We start from the raw sequence: 19089 nt of genomic DNA, 5'->3' as shown, positions 1-19089 counted from the left end.
GTTCAGAAAATTAAAATGATCTGCTTCCCGAACCGAACACTGCGAGTAAAAAGCCACCACTGACGTTTGCTTCCAAAATGTCAATTTGGAAAACATTTTGAGTGAACTTTTTTTAAAAGCTTTGACGAAACTTTGGGGAGAATATTGAGATTGACCAAGAAAAATCTCAATCTTAATCCTCAGCCGATATGTTCTCCTCGGAATCCGTTTTTAGGGACTCTATTGACTGCGATGAATTCCGACTGCGGGAGTAGATCGACTGGGCGCTTTTCAGGGCTCGTTCATTTTCCGAGAAGTGGATGACAATTTTGAATTCCTCAGCCAGGGCATCGCAAAAGGGAACAGCATAGAGCTTAGCTTTCTTGTACACAAAGCAGCACCAACATAGTATGGAGACAATCATGGAAATGCAGGATCCGATGGCCAGGACAGCGTAAATACCACTTAAATTGTCGACGCCCAACTCAGAGGGGCCATCATTATCGCTTTTTGCCTGGAATCATTTAATTTTATAAAGGGGTCTCAAGGGGGTTAGTCCATAAGAAACTTACACTGCAAACACCGGCGCCAACTTCGTTCCACCATTTGTTTTTCAACCTGGCCAAGACGCCCTGCTCCTGCAGCTCCAGCAAGGCGTTGTTAAACTTATCGCGATACGGCCAATCTGTAAGGGAATTGTTATTACAACCGATTAAAGCTGCATCCGTGACACGTACTTTTCACCATGGCTATGCCATAACCCTTCTCATCCAGCGGGTCTCCCACTTTGGTCAGGTTGCACTCCCTAACCGTGTTGAATTCAATGGAGGTGGACTCCATGAGAAATGCGTACTTGGTGCCCGCCTTCACCTTGTCTACGCCATCCTGATTGTTGTCCATCAGCATCTCCGGATGATTGGTCATGTACTCGTTCATTTTCATATAGGTGGGGTCCTCCGATGTCTTTGGATTCAAACAAAAAGTGTTTAATCTAATGCTTTAATTGATTTTTCAACTTACCAGAAAGAAATTCCTGGTGGATCCTGTACGCTTAGCTCCATACTGAACATCGTCTTTGTTATCGGCCAAGTCCTCAACGCTGTTTATGGGACTTGTTGGATTCTCGATGGTCAAGAAGGCAGCCAAGTTGGCCGTGTAGGAAGAGACCATAATTAAAGTGAAAAACCACCAAATTGCCGAAATCGTACGTGTGCTGAGGGCTCTAAGAAAGTACAAATTATTGATACAAAAAGGGCTCTAAGACATTTAAAAGTAGTTTTACTTGGGAGCAATTTCCGAGCCTTGCTGCAGTAAAGCTCCCGTGGTGAACCACAGGGAATTGTTGATGGTGAACTGGTTTTCCAGCTCTTCTGGTTCCTCGATGCAGGGATACGGGTTATCCCATTCGATGGGCGAAAGGCGCCCTATGATGAAGAAGCAGAGCGACACTCCCACATAGGCGATGCCCAAGTAAAGCCAGACCTCCGATGAAAATGGGTCCATGAAGGAGAAAAGGGCGGGCGGAGCCTTCTGCGGCTTCACATATAAAATAGCTATGCCTGGAAGTCGGAAAAAAGATCATTTGACAACTGCAACTCGCTGTTTTAGGGCACATGTCTTACCCAGATTCATAAAGGGTATGGAGAAATCAATGACTTCTTCTCGCTCCGATGTTATGGTTAGATCAGTGATGGCCAAATCCGCTCGCTGTTATAAAACATATGATTCATCTGTGATCAGTTATCTGTTGAGTAACTCACTCCCTCTACAATTTCCTTGAGCATTCCTGTGGTCGAGTTAGTTGTCTTGTTGAAGGAGCCATAGTCATTACCACCGTCGTGGAAGGTAAAGTTAAATCCAAGCTTATCGGCCAACTCTTTGATGAGATCGACTCCATAGCCCTGGTACTGATTGTTGCCTATTAGAGTGTCAATACTTTCGACTAGACTGGCATACGGTTTGGTCTGCAATTGCATTTTTTCCATAGTAAACATTTAAACCATTTCAAAGCAATTAACTTGATCATAACACACCGCAACAGATATCAGAACCTTAAAGGTTTTGTTCACCAGCGAGCCATCGTCGATGTCATTGAAGTTGATTACTTCAGGGGGCCGCTGGAACTCAAAGTCCTTGCCCTCCTCCCAGGTGCCGACCTTGACCAGCCCACTTGTCTGCAGCTCGATGACATCGAAGGTAAAACCCTTGCGCACATTGCCCTCGAAATAGATGCGACCAGTAATCGTTTTCTCCTTGATCTCCAACTGTTAAATGTTTGCATATTTAGTTAAGGCATATTGGCAAATTGGTAAAGTCCACCAACCGATCTCATGTAGTTCCTGAAGGTAGAGCCATCTGGTTGAACATTGTCATGGCGCTCGGAACAGTTGAGCATCTGAGGTTGGTACGGCAGATGCTTGGTTGTCTCCGCAATGACGCGAACTGCATCATAGGTGAGGGCCATGGACATGGTGATGGATGAGGAGCCTGCCAAGGAACCGAAAACATAACTTTGTGATGCATACAAATACACTTTCCTACCCGTATTGGTGGGCTCACTTTCCCCCAGCTCCTGGTGTAACTTTTCAACCAGTTCTCGCACTTCCTCCTGCTCGGGTGAGAACATCCTTATGCCCGTGATGTTGGCTTCACTGTACTTGTACTCCTCCAGCTCGAAGGTGTGCAGGTCCAGGTTGCCAATGACATAGGTGTAGTCCTCGTTCATGATGCCCACCTGTTGGGCCTGACGCAGTAGCTCGGCCACGCCCTCAGTGGAGCCCACGACCACGATGCGACTGTCCTCCGATTTTCTGATGCGTCGCAGCACCGACTTGTAGTTGCCATTCAAGTTGAGATCATAGCGCATTACCTTGATGACAGGCCCCTTGATGCCATACAGGCTCATCATGTGGTCCAAAATGTTCAGGTACTCAGCTTTGGAAGAATATACGGAATTTAAGTTCAGTAATTGAGTCATTGTGGTCTGTAGGAAGCACCAACCGGATTCATAGCAGAATATAAAGCGGGACCACTCAAACTGGTTGACAATGTCGTAGAGGGCATGGGCTATATCCTCCGGACTTGGGTGCAGATTGAAGCCATCCACCTGGCCAGTCCATGATAAATGCGGGTATATGAAGGGTATGTCCTTGGAGTCGCAGGCGTTCAGCAGGTGAGAGGCAGTGTGCTTGGCAGCCGGCCCAAAGACGGCGCCCACTCCGCCCTAAAAAAAAAAGGGGAAGGATAAAGGATTTCCAGAAAACCGCAGCCACCTCACCTGCATCAGCCTACAAAGTTGGGCAAAGGCCTGGACGGAATTGCCGAAGGCCACCTGCTCGGTTTCTCCGGCCAAAGGAATACCGAGCTCGTTGTTCACCACCGATATGGCGTGCTCGAAAGTCTGCCGGATTCTGTCGGTGGCATCGTCCGTGATAAGACCTGCATTTTTGTTTATTATTTTGAGTGAAATTTATTCGGGAGAGGAAAGATTAAGAAGCTCTCAGAACTCATTCACTCACCAAGGCGAATGGATTGGCCACTGGATGAGCCATAAGTACTGCCTCCGTAAAACTGTGCCTGCACTTTATTGAGGCTAAGAAAGCTAACCAATATCCAACAGAAATGCATTGCACACGTTTATTGGAGATTCGATTCTCAACTTTTCATTTCCCTCCGCTGCTTTTCTGCTATTTAACGATGGGTATATATAAATATATGCGTATATTTTTGGATCACCCACTAGCGCGATGTCTTTGAAGTTCCTCGGTCGCCAAGCGCACGTTCCCAACTGAATGGGCACTCATAATTGCCTTCGAAATTCCACTCAAAAGTTTTCCAAAACATTTCTTTTGAACTTGAAAGCTGCCAGTGTTGAGCAATCATGGACCATACATTAAAAGTCATCGAACTTGATAATATACATTTAATTAGAATTATCACAAACATAAATTGCATCATAAACTAAACCATTGCAAGTTACAAATATAAATAGTTAAGGACTAAGAAAAATATATAGATTTGAAAATTCATTTTTGGCACTGTATCTCATTTGTGACGGGAGTCAAAAAAATCCCATCCTATTCGATCCGAGGCATGTCTTTGTGAATCGCCAGCTGGCTGCTCCGTCAATTGAACCCTGAAATGGAGATGGAGATGTGAATCTTAATGGAACGTAGTAATATTTCTGCGAAGATAAGCTATATATAGTGCAGCGCCACTCCAACCCCTGCCACATTCCAAGTGGCACGCACCAATTGCGGTTTCATTGGAAAGACAATTGGAGAAGTTGCTACCCGGGGCCAGAAACTGAGCCAACTGCTGGGCATAAATCAGCATTAATTAAGTGAGAGCGCCCCAATTGAAGTGCGATGTCGATGTTGGCCCAACAGACCTGGGAATGGGTAACGAGCCACAAGGAATCGGCACCAGACACCACTTTCTCATCATTGAGTGGCGCCCTAAGTGGAGTCATTGGAGCCTCCTACTCACCAACTGGCTTGCCTTCGGTCTTTAGCCTAGGACTGCGTGGCATACGTCATTTCTAATACTCTTGGGCTGTGGCTTCGGTGGCGGGACTACCACACGCTGCACTTCTTGACGGGATTCATGGGCGCACCCACGGGACAGTTGAACTCCCGCGCAAAGTCGTAGGAGTTCGAGAGCGTTCCGATCACCCGGAAGCGCCCTGGACTGTGGATGGCCGTGTTCAGCTTGTTCCTAATGGCCTCCGGGCGCATCGCCCCGCACCACACCTGTCCGAAGTTGAGGAAGAACAGCTGCGACCCCGTCATGTTGAGGCCCGGCAGGACCTCGTCCTGCACCTCGTTGGGGTGCTCCTTCAGCCAGCGCTGGTAGGCGTGGAATGCCTGGCGCAGCCCTCCATTGTCTGCGATATTCTCACCTGGAATAAGTTAAAACAAGTTCATTAACCGATTAAAAAATAGCGAAATAGTCATTTGCCTGTAACAACCAAGCTTTAGTCCTCTAGTTCCGTACATGTTTGGATGCCTAGGTAAATTGCAATTTAAACTGATTTTAACACAAGTTTATATACCTTTGTATACTTTTGGGAAATTTATGCATATACTTTATAGGGTTGCATATGACTACTTTACTGCTTTTTAAACTTATGACTGAATATCGTTGTCTCTATTCTCTTGATTTTTACATTTGTAAGGACTCACAGATGGCTAAATGGACAGAAGGACATGGCTAGATCGAATCAGATCAGAATAATGGTGCCAATCAAGATCATAAGTATTTCAAAGAGTTATATACTTCCTTTACGAGTAGTTGTGATAAATGGAAAGTGAATCGAACCCACTTACCCTGCGTACTCTCTCCATTGAGGACGATGCCCACCTCCTCCACGGTGTAATTGCTGTACTGGGCTATGATGCAGCGAGCCCGCTCGTCGAATCCGCGGATCGAGGAGTCCGTCCACCACTTGTGGATGTTGCCGTTCCGGTCGAAGAGCCTGCCCTTGTCGTCGAAACCGTGGGTGAGCTCGTGGCCGATGACCACGCCGATGCCCCCGAAGTTGAGGGACTTGGGGAAGTGGCGGTGGTAGAAGGGCGGTTGCAGGATGCCGGCGGGGAACATGATCTGGTTCTTGTTCCTGCTGTAGTACGCATTCACGATGGCCGGCGCCGTCTGCCAGTTGGTCTTGTTGACCCGCTCGTGCAACTTGGCCTGCTCCGTGCGGGCCGTGTGGAGCAGGACGTTGAGCGTGTTCTCGAAGTACTTGTCCGGATGGATCTCGATGCCCGCATACTTGCTGTTGAGCTCGCCCGGATTGAGGATGAAGTCCGGATAGCCGATCTTCAGGGACATGGCGTTGACCTTCTGCTCGGCCAGCTGCTTGGTGGTGGCGTCCAGCCAGTCGGTGGTCTTCAGGATGTCGCGGAAGGCCTGCTGCAGGTCGTGGGTCATCCGCAAAGTGTCCCGCTTGCTGTTATTGTCGAAGTAGCGACTCACGAACATCGAGCCCACGGCCATGCCCATGTTGGTGTTCACCTGGGCGATGCACACCTTCCACCGCTGCGGACTCTCCTCCCGCCCGAAGAGGGCGTGGTAGAAGTGCTGCTTGATGTCGTCGAAGCGATCGTCCACGTTGTTGATGCGGTGCCTCACGAAGCGCCACATCATATAGTTGGCCACCGTCCGCGGATCGGTTTCCTCCAGCAGGCTAACCAGCTTGCTCATGTACTCCACCGCGTAGATGACCACCTCCTCGGAGGCGAGCACCTCGCGGTCCTGCAGGCTCTGCAAATAGGCACGCCACTTGATCTCCGGCACCGCCGCCTGCAGTTGGTCCAGTGTCATGCGCTTGTAGAGCTGGAGGAGATTTGAAGACGGTTTATAAAAGTCTGTTGTTTAATATGATTTTAGTAATTCAAAACTTATTAAAGGTAAAAGTTAACTAAGCTCATAAATCTTAAGTTTCTTCTCTATATAAACCTGAACTAAAACTTGTGAATCAATTTTCTACTTTTTGGTAAATTAAATGGTAAAATCTATATATATAAATACATATAAAAATATATATTATTTTTAATAAATACAATTAAAAATAAATTAATAATAATAATCAACAAAATATACAACTCACTCACCTTGGTCACATTGAGTCGCTGCTCCGCCGGGGCCGTGATCCCGGCCAGCTGCGTCTCGAACACCACCAGCTCGCTGGCCACCCGCTGGGCGTCCGCTCTGGAGGCGCCCATCTTGTGCATCACCTCGGCCATGTAGCGCTGGTAGGCCTGCAGATACTTGGTGTTGCTCGGCTGCAGGAAGTACTCGCGGGTGGGCAGGCCGAGGCCCGTCTGGTCGAACTGCACGATGTTCTCCTCGGAGTTCTTGATGTCCGCCCCCACCCACTGGACGATGAGGATGTCGTTGTTGTAGCGCCTCAACGTGGCGGCCAGCACCTGCCAGTTAAAGTGGGCGTCGCTCCACTGGGGCTCCAGCACGGGCCAGCCGCCCAGTTCCCGGATGAGCGTGTGCAGCGGCTCCAGGCCGCGCTTGGCCAGCACCTGGCTGTTCACGCAGGAGCGGTACAGGTTCTTGGCCTTGGCCTGGGCGTCGTGCTGGGGCTTCAGCCAGTCACTGGGCACATGCAGCTGCTCCTCGGTGTCTTTGGACCTTTCCTTGGTCAGGACGGTGGGTGGAGCAGCTTCTTCCTCCTTGGTCCTCTCACGCGGAGTCTCGATGAGGCGTTTCCGCTTGGTTCCGTTGGTGTAGCGCTTGTACCGCACCAGGACGCGGTTGAGCAACTGCCTCTTGCTGACGATGTGCCGGCGCAGGCGTTCCGCCGCCTGGTCAGCCTCCCCCTCGCCCTCGCCCTGCTCGTTGAGTTTGAAGAGCGTGTTCCGCACCGGACTCTTCCTGGGCTCCGCAGCAGGTGGCGCTGGAGCATTCTTCTCCAGCAGATTACGCAGCACCAGGTCCAGACTCTCGCGCAGCATCTCGAAGGTGTCAAATCCGGCCTTGTCCTTGGGTATCGGGTGCAGTCGCTCCCAGTTGCCGCAGGCGTACTTGTAGAAGTCCACGCACGGATCCACCTTGCTGTCCATGTAGCGCTTCATGGTCTTGGCCTGGGTCAGGCGGATGCCCTCGCGGGTGCCCTCCTCGTTCCAGAAGCTCTGCAGGGCGGCGGTGGCCTCGCTGATCAGGTCGCTGCGACTGGTTTCCTCCTCGGCCTGGCGTTCCGCCTCGCGCCGCTCCCGCGTCCTGCTCCACTCCAGCCAGTAGGGGGCCATGTCCTCGTAGCGCTTCGTCTGGCCCCGGTCGAGCTCCTCGTCCAGGGGCTTGATGTCCAGGTCGAGGCCACTGCCCAGGCACTCGCGGGGTATGCCCAGCGGCAGGAAGGAGGTGCGCGAGTCCTTCATCAGCGAGTTGCGCTCCTCCAGCTCCATGGCCTCTCCAATCCCGTAGCGGTAGGGCTGGCAGCGCCGTGCCCGCTCCGCTTTCAGGAGCTCCAGCTGGGCCCGCTTGTCCGCCGGCAGCAGGAACTCCTCCCTGAGCAGCTCGTTGTAGGTGCTGCCGTAGTCCTCAACGTAGGTTGCATCTTCGGCCGCGGAGTAGCGGTGATCGCGCATCCTCTGCTCGCTCAGTTGCAGCGCTGCCAGCATCCCGTCCAGCCGCATGATCAGGATGAGCACCAGGGTCAGCGGCAGCATCACCACTGGAAGCAGTAGAAGCAATTTGCAGCAGGTCAGGCCTGGACACCATTGCACCCGACCTGTCCGCTGATTAACGCCCAGGCCCAGCTTCACGCCAGGAGCCCTAGGAGCAGGAGCAGCAGCAGCAGCTGGAGCCCCGTGCACCGAGGGCATCGCTAGCTTCAGCTGGCTGTGGCGACTCATCCCACGAGCAGCCGTAATTGAGGAGCGCGCTGGCCTTTATACTTTAATTAAACGCAATTTTTCGCGAAACGCAGTTTGGCGAACTGAACCGAACCGAACGGGACGTAACCCAAACCGAGAATGGAGAGCCGGAGAATGACGAGCCGGAGATCAGAGGCTGGAGACCGGAGGCCGGAGACTGTGGCCGAGTCGTGCTCGCATTGCCAACTGAAAGCGCCGCATGGGGATGCGCAATCACGGCGCGCGACAAGCAATTGAGTGGCGACAGCAGCAACTGGCGACATCAGTAGCAGCAGCAGCAGCAGCAACAGCACAGCAGCAACTAGCCACTGGCAACATGCAATCAATGGATCTCCAGCCAGCGGGGGTGGCTTTTGGGGGTCAGGGGTGGCTCCACTTGGGCCGATCTTAGTTGATGGCCGAGCAGTACGGATCTTGGGACAGGAAATATCTGGTATTTCCTCACAGATACCCGCACTGATTTGACCCCTTAACCTCAATCGCTTCATTAATTCGCCTTTGTATCTGCGTTAATCAACAGGAACGGAACGGCAACAAAGCAGATCGCTCAGAAATTTGTGTCATTATCACTGGACAAGCAATAACAATCGCGGCTCTGTAGAAATAGCTACACCGAGAAAAGTAAATTCTAAAAATGAAGCGAATCGTCCTAAGCGCTGCTCCTTAAAACGGAATCCAGTTTTAAGATCAAAGAAATATTATATACTTTTATCTAATAATGTTAATATTATTTCCATAAGAAAAAAAAGGAAATACGCAGATTGGAATTATTAAACGTTACGATTTGAAATCAATCTAATCTTGTATTTATATTTATTTGGAACTAATCAACTTCTATGTAGTTGATTTGATGAAGTAAATGATTTTGACAGGCGACAACTACACAGGAAAAGAGCTGCAAAATCGAGCTGTCAGTTAATTATTTAAGCTTTTAAAAATAGGACAAGCAAATTTTTACTTGCGTTCATTATTAATATAACAAAAAAAGTGTGAAGCAAAATATATCAATAGGAACGCTTTATCAACTCGGATATTAATCCTGATCAAGAACGATTTCTTTAATCAATTTTACAGTTTTCAACGAATACAATACTCTACTCCACTCTGTGAGTAATGGGTATAAATATAAAATGTGAGTTAATCAATATGTTAATCAATGTTAATGGAAAAACCATTTCAATATTTATCAAATCAACTTTATCATATAAATTCCCTTTTTTTGCCGTGCACAGCAGCCACCCAAGCACCTCCGCTTTGACCTCTGGCCGAGTAGCGTCTAAATTCAATCAATTTAATTTAATTTCACAAAACAATTGCACAGACCGGCGATGGACAGCTGGCCACGGGTTACATACTCGAGTGGAATCAGTGGCTCGGAACTAAGCTTTTGGCTTTTGGCTGGTGAGGAATCTCAGATACTGATACTATAAGTATAGTGAAAGTAGTCTATCTGCTCCCGCCGAAGTCGCCCTTCAAAGGCTGTCAGCAGCTCTCATAAGTCAGCCGTTAAGTCTGGCCATTCAAGTGTAATGGAGATGGCGTCATTGGGCGCCACTAACTACTCCAGTCACACGTGTTTTGAGGGGGCGTAATCCGTGATCCGTAATCCGTAATCCGTAATCCCCATCTGCGTGCCGCGTAGTGTGCCACTATTTAAAGGGAATTAAAGCTCTGCGAGGCGTAACCGAAACCCAAATTGGCCCCTCAAAAGGCGGCGGTGCGCGGGCATTTGGTTCGGGTTAGTATTACAAGATTATGCGGGTAATTGGTGGCATGCGATGCCATCTAATGTGCCCAAAACCCACCCCCTCCCCTCCTTCTACTGCCCTCCCGTAAACGTTCTCGCCATGCATATATATATCGGGAGGGATGGCTTTTGTTCACGTCATGTATGAACTTCAGCCTCATGGACACCAAACACGCAGGTGTATCTGTGTGAGATGAGTGCGCCTGTGTGGGTATACCGTACATCTGTGTTTGTGCCTATGCTGCCGGGCGTACTGGCAATTGCTTCATATGCTAATTTTAGCCTTAAACCTTTTAATTAGCAACTATGACCGAGATTAGTTGACTCGTCCATTTGTCAATCTCATATGCGCTATGCCACTCTGCCACTCTGCCACTGCAATCTGCAATCTGCAACTGTGTGTTTTTGGGGAGGGGGGATGGCCTGCAGCCCCTGCAGCCCCTGCAGCCCCTAGTGCAGCTGTTATGCAATTTGCCAACGCTCCGACGGACTCTAATTTCAATTGGCTTTTGTGCTCACTTGATCTGCGGTTCAAGACCAACCCGTCGACGCATGACCCACTGAACCAACATGCGACGATGCACAAACACACATTTGATTGCGGCATCAGGTTTGCGAGAGGTAAACGAACGAATCGTGAATCAATCAATTGATGTAAATAAACCCAGCGTCTATATAGTCGGCGGATTGCTTTCGGTTGCGGTTGCGATTCGGGGGTAATGTCGGATGAAATCGGGTTATCGCCAACGGATTAACTAACCACCTTAATCGTTAGTTGATAATCAGATGTCAGGATGGCTTGAACCCATTCATTTCATTGTTTTTACTGAATAAACGCACTATTTTATTGAAGGGTTTTTACAAAATTCGCTTTTTATGTATTATAATATTAGAAGAATTGCGCAGTGAAGTTTTGTTCTACGAACAACATTCATAAATCTAAAAGGTTGCTTTACCGCATAATTTTTGAGATCTTAATAAAATGCCCATAAGCTGTCCTAGTTTAGTACGTATTTAAAGGTTTTCTCAAAATTTTGTCTAAGCGTTCTATAAACAAATATAATTTTACAAAACGATGGCAACAAATTTTCGACAGTTTTCATGGAAATTAGAAGCTTTTAATTCAACTTAATCCAGTTGAAGCTCCACTTCGCATTTCCGCACTTCAAGGCTAACCAAATGAAAGTTTTTTTGCCTTTTCCCCTGGGTAAGGTAAACCGGTAGAAAGCAATGCATGGATTTACATCATGGAAAATTGGTTAGTCTGAATTTCAGTTCGGCGTAACGAGAACTGAAGGTCGTAAAGCACACTCACACTTTATTGCCCTTTGCAGTTGCACCACACTTCAACACTTCAGAACGCTGGATGCCGGGAATGGGAATCGCCTCACTGGAACTTAAATATTGTTCGAGGTATTCCGAACGGTACCGCCGCGTTGTGGAGTCGTTCCAAAACTGATTTCGCATTTAAATTGTGGAACTGTTTAGCTGCTGCCGACGTGCTTGGCAGTGATGCATCTGCTCGTTATCGCCCAGGGGATTTACCAACGAGCTGTCTGCTGTTTTTCGGCCGGGATATAGCATGGAGCTGGTGAGTTGGTGGGGTCCAAAACTAGATCGTTCGCCACTAATGCAGGTGATTCACGGCCATTCACCCGTCCACAGGAGATCTACCGCAGCAGAATTTTTTGAGACTTTGACGTTTGTCACAAAGCAGCCTTCATTTTTCGTTATGCAAATATAGGGTTTTTAAATTTAAAGAAATAAAAGAGTAGAGCAAATTAAACAAATAAACTATTAAAATTTAAAATTCTTTTTCCAGTGTTGTGTTGAAATAATGGCTTATGCTTTTTATTAAATTCACACGTTTACAATGCATGTTCATACCTGTGTCATTATAAAAATGCTAATTGAATTCATAAAGCACAATGTGCTATTGACAACTCCATCTGGCAGTCGAGCAGTTTTATTAATTTAAAGTCAGCTTAAAGATCATAAATCAATGGAGTTGGCTTTGTCCGTGCCAGAGCCCACCATCAGTGATTTATCCACTCACGTTGTTTGTTGTCAGCTGCCAAGAACATTTCAATTACAATTTGATTGGCTAAGACCACACCTGACTGTGACAACGACTATTGTCAATCATGTTGTTTGTTTTGAGCGATGTCCATTTTCCAGAACAGTAGTTTGCCAAATATAAAGATTTCTATTATTCAAGTGCCTTTTATGGGGTCATTTAATATTTTTAGGACTCTAATTTAATTAACTAGAGTGGCGAGCTGAGGGCGTTGCTCTATTCGTGTGTGAACATTTTAGCGTTCCTGTGTTATGTGCAGCTAATGTATTTAAATTCTTGCTCGTCGCCTCCAGTTCCGTTCGACACATAAAATATTTATGGGTCGCGAGGTGGTGAGCCGAATAACTTTTTTAATTACATTACCATCCGGACGGGTCAATTAATTTCGGCACCGTGTGTATGTGTACAAATGTAGTTAGCTTACAGAGTCCCACTCACGTTTCCATTTCACTAATGCACCCGCACCAGCATTGCGGCCTCATTTATTAGTCGAATTATTTGTGAAACACAACCGTCAGCATCGACAGTGGCGAACGTTTTGACTTGCACCGAAAGCCGGCAAATGCAGCCAGCATTTTATTAAGCGCCAGAAAAAACAGCATGAAATAATGGGGGAAACGGCTGTGGCGACTATAAATTTTGCGCTATCGATCATTGTCGGACAGCGAGATAATTTACAATAAATCTGCGCCGCATTTCAGAATAGCAGGCAGATATGCTGGGCAGCCGGGGCAGCTCAAACTGCATTAGAGCGACCACCACACAACATAAATTAGGATAATTACAATTGCACCCACAAGTGCCATTTGAGCCGTTTGTGCTGCCTTTTGCCTTTTGCCGTTTTTCGCTTTACGTTTTTCTCTTTTCGCCCCGGGAACGGCAAGAATTTTGATTGCATAAACACAAACAGACTGCAACTTTGTGTATTGCAAATTGTCAGCAACAGGCGTTCGAATGGAAATGGAAATGGAAATTGCAACGAAAAAACACACAAAAAGCTACTAAAATCCAATATCCAAAAATTAGCCAAAAAAGAATTACCAACCGTGCCAATTACAACAACACCAACAATAACAACAACAAAATCAACAATAACAACAGCGAGAGGGGGGTGCTGGAAATGGCCACAAATATTTGCCAACTCCTTGACCAGCCCGGTCATGTTTGGCCGAAATTAGTTGGCCAAGCGCTGATTTTTTGTTTTTTGGCCAGCAAGTGGCTCAGGTGGGTTGTGTGGCGGTGCGTTTTATGAGCCCAGTTCCTGCAGCAAAACAAAATCAATTAAAACGAATCGCTGAAGCAAAGTTCCAGCCAACTCCGGCTGGCTCATTCATCCGTGACTTTGCACTTTGCCGTCGTTGGCTATTGCGGCGCCTCTACGGTGGTTTGCTGGTTTTTTTGGCACACCAAGAAAATGAAAGATCACACGATCAATAATTAATTAAATAAAAAATTAAAAAATATTTATAGTTTATTTAAAAACATATATAATATATGTAAAAATTACAACCAAATTTGACTTTTCTTTAAAAAACTATTTATAACGGATTGCAATTGGCACAAAAAAATCTAAAACTAAAATGAAAATGAAAACAAGGAAATAATGTTTATGACGAAATATGTGTCAGTCTCTAATCGATCTTAAAAAAAAAACAATACTATTTATGAGCAGTTAAATATTGAATAGTATGTTTGGTTTCTATAAAACCTTGTACCGATCCTAAAAGTTAACAATACTGATTATGGGCTGTTAATATTTTATTTAAGCTGGTGTTTATTTTCCGTGTAGCATGGGTAGGCTATATTTATTTTGTGGCTCTTTTTCCCACTGACAGACAGACCACCCGCCTGCGTCTGCAGTTTCCAGCCGGCGTTGCGCATGCGCAAAGGTGTTGCTGAGTTTTGTTGTTGCCGTCTGGCATTCGATATGCTTTATATTGTTTTGCATGCCGACTTCGAGTGGCCGATGCTGTCTTTGGCCAAATTGCAACAAGCCAGGCTTGGGAAATTGATATGGAAATGTATCGCTTAACTAATTCCGAGCTTAAGAGAAAACACAAACGCTAAGGACTTACGGCCAATTAAAGTTAGTTATTTCATGCAGTAAGATAGCTCAAGTTGGGCAATCAGTGTTTGTAGCTTTAGGAAAAATCAAACATATGTTTAATTGGGATTTTATTACCTATGTTAGGCTATATTATTTATTATTAGTCAGTTATAAATACATATTTGCTTGGGGGAAATAACTATCCAATTTGTTACTCGTATAAAGCACTGAAAGTTTTTAACTTTTGATTCCTGAGTTTCTCAACGATAGGCCAAATTTAAATATGCTAAAATAACGTTATAAATCAGATAATTCCCTTTCGTTGTCATTGAACCTTTCAGCAATATTAGTTGTAAGACATGGTAAATACCTTGACCCCTATCTAGGCAAAAAATGGTAACTTTTCCGGCATTGTTCACGGGTTAATGCCTGTGGCTATAGTTTCTCAATGAACTCTGCAAATTCGGTGCCCAAGCCACTCGAATCGAGGCTGTTTGCTTTTCACGCACCTCGACATTGAATTGAATCCATGGCATTGACTTTCAGCACGAATTCCCGTTTGGCGGGAAACTGCACGACTGCAACTGGTTTTATTTGGGGCTGTCCCTGAGATTGCGTATACGCAGCGGTGGGCGAGCACGCATGCGCCACCGAGCCGAATAATTGCCGCGGTCTGCGGCAATTGGCCACACTTGTCACTAATGTGGTTAACGTGTTGCAATGCGGGCTGCACTCCGCTCGAATCAATTTAATTCCAATTGATTTGCTTTGATTGCAGTTGCACTACAATTTTTCTGACAGACTTTCACACTTGGTGTGCCAACTTTTATATTGATTATCTTGTGGTTGTAATTGTGATAATTGACTGCTGTGGATTATGTAAATGGGATTGCAGCAATTAGCCTGTGGTCAAAGTTTTTAATGGCCTGCACTAGTACATTAAGAGGATCTAAAGGAATGCTTAATGCGCAGAACTTTTGCCGGGCGCCCTTCAGAGCAATTAGTTAGGAGATAAGTGGCAAGACGCCGATTTCTTTTTTTTTTTTTGTTGAACCAATAGCAAGGGATAACCGCCTGCCATTCAGTGGTTTTCTTGTTAGGTGGCTCGCACTCTGCCCTCTTCTTGTACAGTTCGCCTAATTAGTTTTCAGTCCCTTTCAGTGTCATGAACCTGGCGTCAAGTTGGCTGCAGTTCGGATCTTGGCTTGCCCCTTCGCCGCCTGCTAATTAGCCTTGAAGTCACCGACCTACCGATCCATCAATTGCGAGTCTCGTTCCTGTCACACCGAACGTGACCTTTGTTACTTTGCTGCTGGGTTGACATCCCCGAAAGCCGCAATCATTGCGTGGATTTGAAAGTGAGACGGCTGCTGGGCTGTCAGATATGCGATTTGACAGATGGATAAGAGCCCCGGGAGCCGCACTTGAGTGCGATTCCCTTTTCCCCGGCTTTCAATCGGACATAATGCCAGAGGTCGAAACTTGACAAACATTTCGAGGGGATTTCGTGGGCGTCCCAGGCGTGACCTTCACAAGTGGGCTATGAATAATGGAGGTGCAATACTAACATATACGTGGCCCCTGGCACGTGAGCCAGCTCCGGGGATGGGATCAATTTGAAAAATAGGGATTTGACAGGCCCGAATTGCGGGGCTTCTAAGCCCGGTTTGATGTAAGCATGAAATTGTTATGCCCACGACAAAGGAGCAATAAATTACGTCCTGTTATCCTACCTCTGGTGTTTCCAGGGGCCATCTTCAAATTTCCGGAAAACTCTTTATGACATTTTTTTGTCAGAGTAAAATAGACATCAGCCTGCACCGCTCTCTAAGTTTTTATGGCCTCTCGTTACGCTCCATCCTGGTTGTTTACTTTCTGGGCCAACTTTATTTTCACCCGGCTGACTCCGCACGATGCCCGTTTCTGGGTGGTCAGTTTGGAGTTTTAAGGTCTCGTTTAATGCATGTGGGTTAGCTACGGATTTTCGTGTCTCTTTTTTTTTCTGGCCAGGTTGGCGGGTGCGCCTCCAAAAATGTTGTCCATTCGCTTGGGCGCATTTTATGGTCACGGGGGTCGCCAGTTTGCGGGATGACGATGACTGTCATGCGGCGGATTTGCGTTGTTAGCAAATGGAAATATGAAATTGGTGGGCCCCTAAACTTGGCTGGCCCATTCGTGATTGTGCGACATTTTGGTCAGGACACATAGGTGTGTGTGTGTGTGTGTCAACTGCAGGAATCCGGCGATGTGTGGGAGTGGTCTCCTGCGAGGAGGAGAGTGGAGTGGAGAGAGGATGGAGGGGCAGGGTGACAACCTGGCGCCCAGCTGGTGAACCAACCACTCACTGCTGCTGGCCCAGATGTTGCAAGTGAACAGAAACCCGTTTGTGGCGTGTCAAATTGCTTATGGCTGGATGCCTGCTGCCACACTGTGCTTTTGGCCAGTTTCGAACTGGGCCATTAGATCGCAGCCCGATACCGGCGAGAATAGAGAACCGGCAACCCTCCCACATCTGCAAATATGAATCTGCGCAACTGCACCCAGCAGCGGCATCCCAAAGCCAAGCTCAGTCCCTGCCAATCCGTTTCCAATCAATCATCCGAGAAACTTGCAATTTAATTTACCCGCCAGCAACGCCCGCAAACTCTGGGTTGGTTAAACCCGCCAGCATTCTGGCAATTAGTTTGCCCCGCCATGTGACAAATGCCAGCCGCAACCACGAATGCAGATGCAGATACACATACTTTAAGGTGATGGATTCAGGGTGCCCCCTTGGCCCGGTTCATTCGCCAGCTACACCCTAATAACATGTTGGCCAAAGTCCCTCGTTGTAATTTTCATAATGCCATGTTAGGGTGGCCTCTGTTCATGAAACTAACCGAAATTGAATCGAATAGCCGACCATTCAACACGATCGCCAGCCAAATCTCAATGAGCAGTAGTTATACAACTACCTGATCATGGCTGGCCATTCAATCCGATTCGATTAGAGCTGTTGCAGTTTGCTTTACATTTTATCTGTGGTAATAATTGAAGCCAATTAAATTCATAAATTCTAATGATTTATTTTACCTCTGCACGCTAAGCACATTGAATTAATTCTTGAGTATCAGCAAACAGGGTGTTTTAGACATTCCTGCCGAAAGCAATTACCGTTGTGGAAAGATATATAATTATTGTTCTACGATTGCTTCAGAGAGTAACCCACCAGAACCAATTTTAACACCCTGTAGCCAATTAATGCTTGCTTCTCGCACCATAAACTTATTTGTCTTATGGCCAACAACTGGCCAGTCAATTAAAATTTTAAATTCACCGCAAATATTCGAAGCAACAGTTTGTGTAAGAACAAAAAGCTCAAAAATGAAGCAAAGAATGAAATCGACAAATGCGATTGCTTTTGCCATTGCCTTCAATTGGCCATTCCCAGCAGGGCACTTACCTGCACACTTACAACCGCGAGCGCGACGATTGCATCCGCCTGGCCAAAAGTCACTCAACGCTTCACTGCACCGCTGGGCAAAGCAGGGCAGACGCAGTCCGTCCGAATGGCCAGCAGTCGGGAGTTGGCAGTCGGTAAGTTGGCAGTCGAACCAACTGCCATATGAATTTCAATGCCAAAGTAGTACGATGGGACAAATGTACAGAATTTCGACCACTGTTATAATATATTTTACGTTTTATATGAGTAAGTTTAGTTTTTCAACTAAATTTATTTTAAAATATTTTTAAAATAATTAATAATTAAGATAATAAAGTTTTTTTTGTAAATAAACCAATAATTATTGATTGTGAGATGATTAGTTGTTAAAGAAATTATTTATTTTTTTGTATTTTTAAATAATTATGTACATTACCCTAATAAATGATTTTCCTCAAACCCATTAAAACGTTTCCGAAGAATTGAACATCCTTAGCTTTAGTTTATTATTTTATTTTTAATATTTTATTTCATAAATATTATTAATAATACAGACAGTATTAAAATAAGGATTTATAATCATATAGCCTGTTGTCTAAGGCATTATTATTAAACCAGATAAGTTTTATTGTGATACTTTCGTGGTTAATTTAATACTCATCTTGTCGATAAATTTTCCACTAGTTTAAAATTAATGTAACAATAATTATGACAACTTTTTCTATGACAACTTTTTATGGGTGTTGGTTTTTTTTATTTTAATTATATATTCTTTACATTTTTATCGTAGTTTTGTTTATAAATTTATTGACTTAAATGAAATGTCATACTGAAACGAGTATATGATGTAAAGAAAGCTAGATTTGGTCATTCTTGTCGTTTAATGGTTTTCAACTATTATTTCTAGCTACAGATCCACTGTCTTCTGGCTCAGTGATGCGTTACCGGGTTAGAAGGCAACGACGATGGTGTTGCCATGCTAGTTCCGATTGCAATTGCTATTGGCCAAGCCAGTTTCAGTTGCGTCACGCCATGCAGAATTTTATTGACTTGCGGGCACAATTTTAAATATTAATTACAATTAATTGCTGCCGCTAGAAGCAGACCACGCCTCATTTGCCTAATGGCTTTGCCGGTGGCGAGTGGTCAGCCCATGGTGACCATTACCACCCGCTATCCCTCTTAATTATGTTGTTTAACAGCTAGTTCAATTAATTGAACATGATTTAGCCATGTGTAAATATCAAATCGGAATGAAAAGGCAAACGATTGCAGAGTCAACACCTGCCCACACGAACGTAATTCTATGCAGATGCAAATGTTCTTTTCCTGTCCAAAACTGTAAATAACAGCAATTAAATAAAAACTGAAATTGACAAGGCAATTTATCGAAAAATATGTGTGCAGCTTTGTATCCCGGCTTGATTTGCA

At 45.8% G+C, this 19089-nt stretch overlaps 2 protein-coding genes across 6 annotated transcripts; both read right to left on the bottom strand.

Moving 5' to 3' along the window:
- Positions 1 to 172: 172 nt before the first annotated feature.
- Positions 173 to 3771, bottom strand: LOC128266739 (glutamate receptor ionotropic, kainate 2). Of its 4 annotated transcripts, none has more exons than XM_053003461.1 (13): positions 3498 to 3770; positions 3257 to 3417; positions 2980 to 3202; positions 2521 to 2913; positions 2303 to 2466; positions 2013 to 2243; positions 1740 to 1943; positions 1602 to 1686; positions 1262 to 1538; positions 1000 to 1201; positions 717 to 942; positions 552 to 664; positions 173 to 493 (listed from the first exon to the last, which is right to left on the bottom strand). In XM_053003461.1, the coding sequence occupies exons 1-13, from the start codon at positions 3604 to 3606 to the stop codon at positions 173 to 175; spliced, it is 2709 nt and encodes a 902-aa protein (XP_052859421.1). In that variant the 5' UTR covers positions 3607 to 3770. The 4 variants fall into 4 exon arrangements, 3 of the variants coding, with proteins under 3 accessions (XP_052859421.1, XP_052859422.1, XP_052859420.1); XM_053003462.1 differs by having other exon boundaries at positions 2031 to 2243; XM_053003460.1 differs by having other exon boundaries at positions 2303 to 2913.
- A 115-nt stretch (positions 3772 to 3886) lies between these two features.
- On the bottom strand, positions 3887 to 11833 carry LOC128266737 (neprilysin-4). 2 transcript variants are annotated; one of them, XM_053003459.1, is made up of 5 exons: positions 11429 to 11833; positions 6594 to 8164; positions 5307 to 6315; positions 4468 to 4879; positions 3887 to 4114 (listed from the first exon to the last, which is right to left on the bottom strand). In XM_053003459.1, exons 2-4 carry the CDS (start codon positions 8157 to 8159, stop codon positions 4554 to 4556), a joined length of 2901 nt encoding a protein of 966 aa, XP_052859419.1. In that variant the 5' UTR covers positions 8160 to 8164; positions 11429 to 11833; the 3' UTR covers positions 3887 to 4114; positions 4468 to 4553. The 2 variants fall into 2 exon arrangements, with proteins under 2 accessions (XP_052859419.1, XP_052859418.1); XM_053003458.1 differs by lacking the exon at positions 11429 to 11833 and having other exon boundaries at positions 6594 to 9047.
- Between the last annotated feature and the right edge of the window lie 7256 nt (positions 11834 to 19089).

Source organism: Drosophila gunungcola, chromosome 3R (assembly GCF_025200985.1).
Source record: "Drosophila gunungcola strain Sukarami chromosome 3R, Dgunungcola_SK_2, whole genome shotgun sequence".
Taxonomy (NCBI): Eukaryota; Metazoa; Arthropoda; class Insecta; order Diptera; family Drosophilidae; genus Drosophila; species Drosophila gunungcola.
The sequence above is the reverse complement of the archived record's forward strand: the minus strand, read 5'-3'. Positions and strand labels throughout refer to the sequence as shown.

Excerpts from the sequence above, each read along its gene's own strand:
- LOC128266739 (XM_053003460.1), bottom strand. The coding sequence starts at position 3,606 with ATGCATTTCTGTTGGATATTGGTTAGCTTTCTTAGCCTCAATAAAGTG. Across the intron at positions 3,418-3,497 it reads TGGCCAATCCATTCGCCTTG|GTCTTATCACGGACGATGCC; the intron begins GTGAGTGAATGA and ends ACAAAAATGCAG. Across the intron at positions 1,202-1,261 it reads GGCTCGGAAATTGCTCCCAA|AGCCCTCAGCACACGTACGA; the intron begins GTAAAACTACTT and ends GTACTTTCTTAG.
- LOC128266737 (XM_053003458.1), bottom strand. The coding sequence starts at position 8,345 with ATGAGTCGCCACAGCCAGCTGAAGCTAGCGATGCCCTCGGTGCACGGG. Across the intron at positions 6,316-6,593 it reads AGCGACTCAATGTGACCAAG|CTCTACAAGCGCATGACACT; the intron begins GTGAGTGAGTTG and ends AATCTCCTCCAG. Across the intron at positions 4,880-5,306 it reads CAATGGAGAGAGTACGCAGG|GTGAGAATATCGCAGACAAT; the intron begins GTAAGTGGGTTC and ends AACTTATTCCAG.